This window comes from Hippocampus guttulatus, chromosome 2 (genome assembly GCF_054856545.1).
Source record: "Hippocampus guttulatus isolate MCC_2025c chromosome 2, RoL_Hgut_1.0, whole genome shotgun sequence".
NCBI lineage: Eukaryota > Metazoa > Chordata > Actinopteri > Syngnathiformes > Syngnathidae > Hippocampus > Hippocampus guttulatus.
The window spans coordinates 14750690-14762190 of record NC_141262.1 but is presented as its reverse complement, the minus strand read 5'-3'; the positions used below and the strand labels follow the sequence as shown (position 1 = coordinate 14762190).

At 41.0% G+C, this 11501-nt stretch overlaps 1 protein-coding gene across 3 annotated transcripts in view; it reads left to right on the top strand.

Annotated features, from left to right (window-relative positions):
* The first annotated feature begins 2091 nt into the window (after positions 1-2091).
* Positions 2092-11501, top strand: part of sash3 (SAM and SH3 domain containing 3) — a 16797-nt gene continuing 7387 nt past the window's right edge. Inside the window, exons 1-8 of one of the 3 annotated variants that reach the window (XM_086138314.1) lie at positions 2092-2310; positions 3713-3808; positions 5397-5525; positions 6874-6997; positions 7068-7225; positions 7785-7997; positions 8201-8345; positions 9598-9794. In XM_086138314.1, coding sequence (XP_085994440.1) covers positions 2254-2310; positions 3713-3808; positions 5397-5525; positions 6874-6997; positions 7068-7225; positions 7785-7997; positions 8201-8345; positions 9598-9794 — 1119 coding nt within the window. In that variant the 5' untranslated portion in view covers positions 2092-2253. Of the gene's footprint in view, positions 2311-3712; positions 3809-5396; positions 5526-6873; positions 6998-7067; positions 7226-7784; positions 7998-8200; positions 8346-9597; positions 11454-11501 lie in introns of those variants that run through there. The other 2 variants (XM_086138322.1, XM_086138331.1) reach the window with 2 other exon arrangements.

Here is an 11501-nt window from a genome sequence, read left to right as displayed (position 1 = left end):
CTCATTCAGTCACAAATACTACAGCGCTGTATGTTGTGAGGATGGAGACCCTCCAAAGGGGAAAAAATACCAACACCTCACGCGTATATCAATTATGGTACAGTATTATGTGCATGAGGCTGTAAACTATCAATGCTGCCCTGGTCTGGTCAGCATCCAATAGCAGGGCCGAGCTCCCACGATGATACTAAGTAATGCAAACTACCACCATCATAATGAACATACTGTTCTACTAATACATTTCTGACAATGTCGATTAAAACAGAGCACTGATATCATCAAAGGCAAACATCATGCTCTAGTATTGGATCTCCTTATGTTGTGCAGGTGAACTGTATCTAATAGGGTGCCCAGTATCGACGTTGTGTTCAGAGATTACAAGAGGTTAGCTTCGGCTGTTCCATGACGTGCCAGTAAAATGTGAACTCGGTTGTACAGCGAGCTGGAGTGGCGTGAAGAGCGGAAGCCGAAATAGGGCATCCTCTCTTCATGTGGTTTGCAAAAACGCCCCCAAAAACAAACAAACTAGACCTGGTTTACACTCTACTTCCCTTTCTCCTTTTACTACCTACTCTGTGTCTGACACAAAATACAGAAACATTAAACTGACATTTGCACGACATTTGTACAAGGGACAAATGGAGTAGTTGTCATAGTAGTGAGTAGTAGAAGGTACAGAATATACGGTAAGTAGCTTTAGTAGGGTGTAAAAGTTGTGCCTGGTCTCCTTCTCATTTTCTGCTTTGTTATGCATCAGCATGTATTTGAAAAACAAACAAACATGGGGAGAACATGCAAACTCCACACAAGAGGGCTGGGGCCTGGAATCGAACCCTTCACTTCTGTACTGTTCTCCCCTTGCCTGCGTAAGGTTTTTTACTCCGATTTCCTCCCACATTCCCAAAATATGCATGGTAGATTGCTTGAATGCTCTAAATTGTCCCTAGGTGTGATTGTGAGGATGAATGGTTGTTGGTCCGTGTGCCCTGCGATTGGCTGACAACCATTTCACGGTGCCCGAAGACAGCTGAAGTAGGCTCCAGCACGCCTGTGAGCCTCGAGAGGATAGGCGGATCAGAAAATGGATGGATGGGTGGATGGATAGTTGATGACTTGAAAATTATATGGTCTATCATTTCGATTTACGAGTCAGATTCAGTCAAATTCAGAGGAAAATGTCATTTGCATAATAATTTGGAATGTTGTCTAATTGTCCTGGTTTGTTTTTGGTGCTGCACTGTGGTTTTGTGAAAAGGGCCTTCCTTCAGCCATGCTGACAAATAGTTACAGCTGAGGAAAATATGCTGATAAATCACAGGTTGGAGACATGAGCAACAGCTTTAAAAAGAGCGAGCGTGATTCACATTGTGTTGAAGAAGGAAAAAAATGTGTCAAGAGTAAGCATCATAAGGTGCACTCTACTGAAGAATACTCAACGCTTTCATGTTGTTGGTGTACAAACATGACTTGTGCTGCCTTGTGATACGAAACACCTGACTTCTGGGTTTTTCGTGACATGAGCCGTTGATTGGCCAAACTCAGGATTCGGGTACTGTGCGGTGGCAAGTTGCTCAACTCACATCGCGGCAAATAGCAATTTGGAAGACATAACATAAGATATGTAATGATGTAGCACTACTAACATGCTTATATTCTTTGTCCTCTGCAAAGAAGGACTCATATTACTGCAGTGACAAGAACCCGAGTGAGGATCAGAGTGTTCAATAAGCCTCTGTCTTAAACTTTCCCGAGGTAGCCAAGGTGCGCACACCAGAAGGCTGTTTTATTCTTTTAATTCTTTTTAACTGTATTAAATTATGTCATGACACAATGTGTTTTTAGAACACATTACAAAAGTTATTTTTTTGTTTGTTTTTTTTTTCTGAGGCTGGAACGGATTAATGATATTAACATTCATTTTAATGCAAGATGTTGTGATGAGGGTTTTGTCTTATGAGCATAGTCAAGGAAAAAAAACTGAACTCGTATCTCAAGGCACCATGGTACTGAATACAAGAGCATTTAGCAATGATGCTAAACTGTTTTGTCGTCTATTAAAGTGCTGACTGCAGGAGTGAAATGTGCAGTAGTGGGTTTGTTGCCATGCGTTTATGTGACTTCCCCTTTCAGTAGCGGGGGCGTGCAGCTCCTCTGTCTCATCTATTTTCACATTTGTCCTCTCAACCCAGAGACAAGAACAGAAACCTTCACCCAACTTTTCTTCCAAGTCGCCTGCACGCCAACGACAACGAAATGTTGAGGCGAAAGCCTTCCAACGCTTCGGAGAAGGAGCAGGTGCAGAAGAAAAAGGTGAGGAAGTCTTTTCATTGTTCTAGTGCGTTTCAATGTGATGGGGAGCATAAGCAGAAGTATTTTTTTATTACCTAAATACTGTACATAAATATACTTGTAATAAACTGTACATCACATTTGATGTTTAAACATATAGAGGATTTTTAAAGACTTTTTATCGCCCAAGGAAATCTACACGTTAAAGCAAACACACACACACACACATGCACACACACACACAATCTAACTGCTTGAAGTTCAAGAAAAAATATCTAGTTCCTCTATTCTGGTAGAGTGAATCATGGCTGCAGAAGTAGTTTTCGTTACAAAGTTTAAAAAAAAAAAAACACCCTTCAACAATGCTTCAGGTAGCCAAGTCACTGCGGAACTCCATAATAATTTAGTCGTTCTTATTTTTGCATTATTTAAAGAACACTCCTGGGACCACATCATGGGATTTTCCCAAATTATTATTTTTTTGTTACCACATCATGATCATGTGCTACATAATTTAATGCTGCCATCCAATTTATTGTGCTGCGCCTTCTGGTGTGCCCACCTTTGCCACCATTGTGTCATACCGTCATTCGTATGCAAGCAAAGATGAATTGTACTCGTGCTTGTCCTTCTTCTTCCACAACTGTTATGTTAAGTGAGTCAGTAAGATGCTGTACTGTAATATTAGTCTTTGTTCCTAGAGGCTATTGATGCTAACCGTTAACATGTCAATGGTGTTTTGAAATATTTGTTTGTATTTCGCGGCGAAAGCCATGTGGTTGTGTTAAATACCTGACATGTAATTCTCTCGAATCGAGTTCACTACCACCATAAAGTGCTTATATCTCAAAGTGCAATGGTACTTACTGTAATGCCCTCCCAAATGGGAAAGGAGAGCCACATTTGCCAACGTACCTTTGAGCCATTTATTGAACACCGGGAGTAATATAAACCCCATAAATGTAATAGGCATACTCGTGCCTAGGAATCGCTGTCAACTTCATCTCACACCGAGACACTCAGAATTGTAGATGTCATACGCCAGCCTATCAGGCCACACCTCTTAAAGCCACATGCATATAACAGACATACATCATGTTTTCTATCAATTTTCTGCTTCGAAATTTTGAGCTCAAATACATTTACCATTTATTTAAAAGTGTTTTAAGTTTAAATGTGCATAAAGTGTGTTAAACTATTTTGTGGTCCCCCCATATTGCGGTCAAAGTGGATATTTTCGAACTCTTTAACCGGAAAAAGTAGATAAGAAAAAGTCACATTCAAGTCATGGCTTCACACATTTGTGGAGATTATGAAATGTGTACGTGCGTTTGTGTGCATGCGTGCCTCTGTGTGACTTTAATCTTTTCTGATGGTGTTCCTATTGATTACAGTAATTGGTGATGCAAAAATGTTTTTGCAGCTCACTCTGCAGAGGTCAAGCAGCTTCAAGGACTTCATGAAGCCCAAAGTGACCTCACCTGTCACGCCGGACAAGGAGTTTGTCCTCGATGAGAGTGTGAGTCGGCCTGTCACCCAATCGGAAGGGAAGGGGGGAGATAACATGATTGGGTTTTTCTTTGTTTCGTTTTAGTTGTTGTTTTTAGTTTTTATGAAGTGAGGATTTTCCAAAAGGAAGATTTAATCATACTGTTGTCGTGCATCATTAAAAACAGGACAGGTAGTGAAAGGGCAAACCTTTATGTTCAAGGGCCATATTTGAATAATGGAAGAAAAGAAGGTAAACTATGTCAGATGTTATGTTAATAAAGTAAGATTCTCTTTTTTCAAATTATGTTATTTATAATTCATGTAATTATAAATAAAAATATTATAAGTAAACATATATTGTCTTCAAAAATTCTCAAGATCTTAGTTATCACATATATTTCACTAGCATTTAATTTTTTTTTATTATAATATGATATTGTGGATTTCGCAGATGCACTTACAGTGAAGTATACATTTCATCAGTGCTTGAGTGAAAAGTGCAACGACTGGCGTTTCTCCAAACATGTCATTGTACCCTAATTGCAGGTCATAAACAAGTGTTGCAGAAGTGCAAAACTTCCTGATTCCGCACACCGCAGTTCATTGGAAGTCAATTTAAATATGTATGTCTTTTGTGCTTCTGAGCATAGTGCAGACAGGATGTCCTTTGCATGACGACAGGCAGTCAAGCAGAGAGCCGCAACAGTCTGTCTGACAAACAGTCCACAGACATTTCACTCACTATGTTCGCTCTGGGTCGTGCGTTTTGTGAGTGCAAATAAACCATTTTGAGCCACTGAGAACTACAGTGGGCTAACTCTATTTTTGTTTTTTATGGTAAGTGCAGAATTGAACACAGAAAAGTAATTTCAGGTCAGCTGAGTAATAATCTACTGTAAATCGAGTTTTAGATCTAGTTTTATATACAGTCGAGGAGGCAGTTCTTTGTTCCTTCAGTGCCCTCAGCACTTTTCCTGATTCATCAGATTAATACTGGGCCAACTCCCATTTCCAAGATGGTCGCTCCCATGAAACCAGGCAAAAACATCTCAGATAATGAGGTTCAGAGATCGATCAGAGTCTCGAAAAGTAGTTCAGGAAGTTAAAGTACAACTGTGCAAAACCTTTTTTTTTTTACTCCCACTTTATTTTTTGTTTTTGAGGCAATTTAGATGATACTGACTTTGTTCCATCTTGTGAAACTGAATATGACAACCTCTGTTGTGGATAAAAGTGAGCTCAAGCAATGTGATTCAACATAAATATCCAGTGTGTTTCAAGTCCAATATGCCATCATCTGATGAAAAACACAAAACCTCTAAAAGCAAGTCACCAGAAGAAGCAATGACTATGAAATAAATCATCAATGCTGTATACTGCAAATTCTTCAGATTTAATCTCACAAAATATGAGTTATAGCACCCACTGTAGTTGTCAGTGGCTAATTTTGCCTTATGGGAAAAATAGATTAGGTTGCAATCAACATTCACAATTCTGAATCAGGAAGAAACTCAAGCAAATGTCATCATCGTCCCGATCAGCTGTGGATATGGTGTTGCAATGGGGGGGGGGGGGGGGGGGGTTGAAACAGTGAAACAATTGTGCACCTTTCTCAGGTGGAAGGGAGCGTCACGGAGGGAGGGAAAAGCGGCGGCAAACTGAGCAAGAAGTGGCGTTACGTCATCTCCCGCACGATAACCCGCAAGAACTCCAAGATGGTGCAGAAGGTTCTAGCTGAGGAGGGGGTAAATATGATTCGAAACACTGTACACTTAATAATGCACTTTGTGTCACTACAATCTATTGCAGGTGAAAGGAGTCACACATTACCCAAATGGCACACTTGGGTAATGTCTCTGTCTGGTGGTCAAATACATCTACTGCATGCATGAATTTCACTTTGAAAAACAAATTGCAAAAGTCAATTATATTTAAAAGTGTTTGCATGAAATTAACAATATGTCGATTGTAATTATAATTATAAAAGTACATATAATTTAAACGGCCCGGTAGTCCAGTGGTTAGCACGTCGACTTCACAGTACAGAGGTACCGGCTCCGGCCTCCCTGTGTGGAGTTTGCATGTTCTCCCCGGGCCTGTGTGGGTTTTCTCCGGATACTCCGGTTTCCTCCCACATTCCAAAAACATGTGTGGCAGGTGTGAGTGTGGGCGTGCATGGTTGTTTGACTCTGTGTGCCCTGCGATTGGCTGGCAACCGATTCAGGGTGTCCCCCGCCTACTGCCCGAAGACAGCTGGCTCCAGCACCCCCCGACCCTAGTGAGGATCAAGCGGTTCGGAAAATGAATGAAAGAATGAATATAATTTAAATAGGCTGTTTGAACACTCTAAATTGTCTGTAGGTGTGAGTGTGAGAGCGGATGACTGCTCGTCTCCGTGTGCCCTGCGATTGGCTGGCAACCCGTTCGGGGTGTCCCCCGCCCACTGCCCGACGACAGCTGGGATAGGCTCCAGCAACCCCCGCGACCCTTCTGAGGATAAAGCGGATCGCAAAATGAATGAATATAATTTTAACGTAATAATTAGATGGATGTGTGTGTAATAAAATTGAACAAAAATTATAAATACAATGATGAAATATTATAAATCTGCATATGATAATTCCAATAACATGGAATAATTTGATTTTTTTTATATGTTTTCAACACATCATGATCCAAAACCAAGAATGTCATCGAATACATACACAACGACAGTACACTGTACATGTAAAATCTTAGTGAAATGCTTAAATACGTTAGAGTTGTTAATAATAATAAAATTTAAAAATGACAGAAAAAATACTCATATTACCACCTCTTCCTGTGTCACTTACAGTCGTGGTAGACAGAGTCCTATTTTTCTCCATTTACAGCTGCAACATAATTTGATATATACAGACACACACACAGACACACGCACACACACACACACACACGCACACACACGCCACAAGGGTCACAGGTGTGCCTGACATCAACTTCCCTTGAAGTCATTGAATGAGTTAATATTATTTTATACCAACAGGTTTAAAGCAGCTAACTGTAAATAATAATACAGTAATAATAACAAACTTGACACCATGTTGGTCTTAGCCTCTTCAGGGGGAGAGGAGTGAGGAACTCGTGTCCCCTAAGTGGGGAGGCCAGAGGATGTCAACGTCCTCCACAGGCTCAGAAGAGACGGCTTCCAGTCCTATCACCTGTCCTTTTTCTGGCAGTAAGACTTCCTCAACATTGACCTTCTTTGTCATCAAGTATTCTGGTCCATACGTGCCCTTCCTCTTCAGATAGTGACAGACAGAGTCTGGACAGCGGTTATTGTCAGAGAGACAGCATGAAACTGGAGGAGAATGCTGTCTCCTTCGACGGACCCTTCTGTGGCCGCGCCGTGGTGCACACCGACTTCACCCCCAGTCCCTATGATGTGGAGTCCCTGAAACTTCAAGTGAGTCTACCAGATGACATCATTCTGAAATCATTCTCTTGATGTTGACCACCAGAAAAACTGGCAAGACAATTGTTTTTGCATCCCAAAAGTGGGATACCATTTGTAGTTTTGAGGCGTACCTTGATAAAGAAATGCGCAGCAACAATCAATAATGCAACAAGGATTTAAATTCAATATAAGAATGTGTCTAACCTCTTTCAACAAAATGTGACAAACTTTAAAGTGTGTCGGTACTGATATGTCTCGGAGCTGTTGAGACGCTCACTGCCTCACGTCTGAAGCTAGAGAGTACGGGAAGTTGTTAAATATGTCAATGTACCTTATCGCTGGCCCCTTTTGTTGTTACCCTCCTACCCCGCTACATTAGCCGGAAGAGGGCTTGTTAAAGTCCGTAACTGTCATGGAAAGTGGACTCGGACAGTTGACATGGAAACAAAACGCCAGTTTTGCTATACCGGAAGTCGCGGCCATATATCACGGAAAGACTCATGGGGGCCTAGGAATAAGGTGCATAGGTTAGATTACATCTCAAGATTGTGCTTCCTTCCTCCTCCAGAAAGGAGACATTATCCACATTATCGAGAAGCCTCCCGTGGGCACCTGGACAGGAAAACTCCACCACAAGGTGGGCTCCTTTAAGTTCATATACATCAATCTCCTGCCCGACGAGAGCCCCCCTGTCAGGCGAAGACGTTGTGACAGCAAGACCAACAGAAACAAGTCCAAACCATCCACCCTGGAGGAGGTGCTGGACTGCATTGGGCTAATGGTGCGACCTCTTCTTACTAGTTTTGCTTTTATCCATTCATGGTACAATCGATAGGCCTACTAATAGATCACAATCACGAGCCACAAGCTAGTTGTTCAAAACGACATACGGTCTCCATCTGATTCCGTTCTAAAACGAACGGTTTGTGAAACGAGTAGACTTTCAACGGCTCATATGACAAATGACCTCCATCCCTTTTCCAGGACTTGTCTTTCTTGCTGTCCATGCATGGATTTCAGAACCTGGAAGACTTCATGGGTTTGAGGGAGTCTCACCTCAATGAGCTGAACATCACTGACCCGGATCAACGCGCCAAGATCCTGAGCATTGCCGACCTGCTCCGAGACCGTAGGTTTTGTACTCCTCCTTAATGCCTCTCTCTCTTCAACTAGTTTAACCAAAATTAAAAGGAGACTGATGCACATTTTTCACAATCTTGAATCAGTTGCTTTACGACATCTATCATCATCATTATTAAATCAGTCAAAATTCACAAATGATAGAGTTGGAGCACACTTGATAGTCATTTTTCCTTCCCACTCTTGTTCAAATCACCGCATTTTGAGGGTCACGCCTGTGCACAAAGCAATGGCAATGCGACAAAGCCAGCAGCTATACGCAATATTGCTGACTTCCTTCCTCATATTTAGCGACTTCTCATACCCACTCGCAACTATTTTTCCAAAAAGCCACGGGCAGCAAATCCAGTGCCTTTTCAGGATGTTATTGATGACTCTGAGACTCCCTCCAAAGCAGGAGATGTGTATTGACTGCAAATGAATGACGTGCTTTCACAAAGTCACTAATGGCTAATTTAATGATTTTGAAGCCTCATTTTATTGCCTTGGCAATTCTTCTCTTCTCTCTGGTGTGTGAAAATTTACATGACAAATTTGTTTTCATTTGACAGGGATTTTCAAGATATTAAAAGTCAATTTTCCATCATATCGTTAAGAAAGTCTGCGCTGTCAGTCAGAAAGTCATCTCGTAGTCCCTCTGACAGAGGAAGTGTGCCTGTAGGGAATCTTTTATGCCACCAGCCACGTAACGACAAACTTTCGACTGCTCTCTTATGCAGCCTTACACTCACTCTCGTGTTCAATCTTTTGTAAGACATCTTGACATTCGAGCTCATCTCGCTTCCACGCACTTTTTCATTTCCTCCGCACTCACTCTGCGGTAGCTGTGAAATGAAATGAATTGCAGCAACTCTTTGCTACCCGCTAAAAAAAAAAATGTAAAAAGCTGCAAAGATTGATCAAATCCAGCATGTTGTAATATTGCCAGAAAAAAAGCCACCATTTCCCAGAACAGTTTACAACACATAAAAGAACAAATCTCCAACAAGATAAAATGTTGTATTATCAAAATAGACTTGTAAAGTTACCAGAAAAGTCTTAATGTCCTCATATTACCAGAAAAATGTGAAAACGTTATGATAAAGTCGTAATATTAGAACAAAAAAGTTTTAACAATACAGTTAAACAGTCGGGAAAAAAGCTTTTTTATGTGCCGCTAATTAATTGTTACTTTTCTTTTTAAGAACACACACACACACACCTTTCGATCTCCTGTACTAAACATATCGATGATTTGGCAGCCGAGGATGAATCCAATCCGCAGGAGGAGGATGAGGAAGAGGAGGAGGTGGAGACAAGACCAAAGGAACCGAGGGATTCGGGCTGTTTTGACAGCTCGGAGCAGCTGGATGTGAAGCCTGAGGAGGCTCAACCGGAAAGGGAGCCTCAGGATGACCGGTCAGAAAACAGCAAGGAGACAGTGATCGATGAACAAAAGGTGATCGATGATGTCCAACAATACCTGCAAGAACTGAGTGTGCAAGAAGCATATTGAAGACTCCAAATCGAATCATGTAAATGTTCTCATCGTGGTCCTGAAGTTTTTTTTGGACAGTAGCAGTGGGGGGGGGCGTTGTGTTGTGACATAAACACAATCATCGCACCGTCAAAATCTGCTGCAGTTTTGTAAATCTGTTTGGATTGTTTCCTAGTAAGTGTGGAAACAAGAAAGGGGATCCAGGTGTTTGAAGTGTTGGATGAAGAGGAGGTTGTTGGCAAAATGTATGTTGGGCAATACATATACGAGCTAGATGCTCAGGATGCGGAAAATGTTGTGGACATGGAGTGGAGACGAGACCCTGAGAGATTGTAAGAACGGTACGCGACATTGGCTGCATTTATCAGCCTAGCATTATTGTTTGCAATTCGATGATACGCCATGCTGTAAAATGCGCACGATGGGATTACCTACTTGGGCCATGTATTCATTGCACTGAGAGTGCACGTTATAGTGGGTTGGTGTCCTACATTGTCATTGCTAAGGTAATTCTGTTGCATTGTAGGCCACGCCGTACATTATATTGGCAGCATTGTCAGTTGTAAACCATTACGAAGGATTACATCCAGGCGCTCATATAGTTTGAATGTTTTCGTACAGGATTACATCTATGTCCATGTACAATTACTCGAATGTTTTCATAAACAACAGCCATAGTTTTTCATTGATAATCAAAACTACCTTTTTTGAAAATCCGGTAAAAAAAAAAACATAAGTCTTCCAAGTGCTTGGAACAAAGAATGCTCATCGAAACTAAATCGTTCCAATTTTCCGGTCCATTTACGTGCCTTATTCTTTTCTTTCTTTTGGCCACTCAAACAACTGTTTGCCTGAATGTGAACAGTGCATTACAATGGCTGACTGGCAACTCAGCACTGTGTAGATGACGTCACTTGCCAGAGATTGACAGGCAAAAGCATTTTTGTTGTAAAGAGCGTTGCTACAGGTCTAACTACGAACCTGAGTGGGTTGTGTAAAAAAACAAAACAAAGCAAAACAAAAACGAATAAACGTATGCTTAAAATAGTTTTAGCTGTAAGTACTAATCAAAAGACTACAACTTTAAGAGTACCTTTAAGGACAGCCAGTCTGATTCTTAATAACATACACACACACAATATATATATGAAAAATACATATCGGCTCAAAATATTGGTTATCGGCCTCCTTGGCCACTAAGAATCAGTTTCGGTATCGGCCCTGAAAGAACTTTAACGTCCATCTCTAATTTCCAACCCATATTATCTAGTTAACCTTTGGCCTTCAACTTTGACACTCTGCGCCAGGTTTAGTGGATCGCTATTTTTCACTTGTATTCTTGTTTCAATTGTTTTATGTTCAAAATGTTTGATAGCTTCAGTTTAATTTTTGTATGTGTACAGCACTCTGTTCTGTGGCTTTTTCTTGGTGTGCTTTATGAGTAAAGTTGAGTTGAGTTTCAAAATGTCCACTGCTAAAGACATTATTAATACAATATGGTTTATTTAACCGACATGTAAAAATAAGTGGAGTAACTGGAATAAAATACAGAGAATCACAGTGTTAAGACCAAACAAAGTGGACATAAATAAAGAGTACTGATGTCATCGATATATTGTATATCAGAGCATTCTGGTCTGATCCTCCTCGCTGCCCATCTTCAAAACC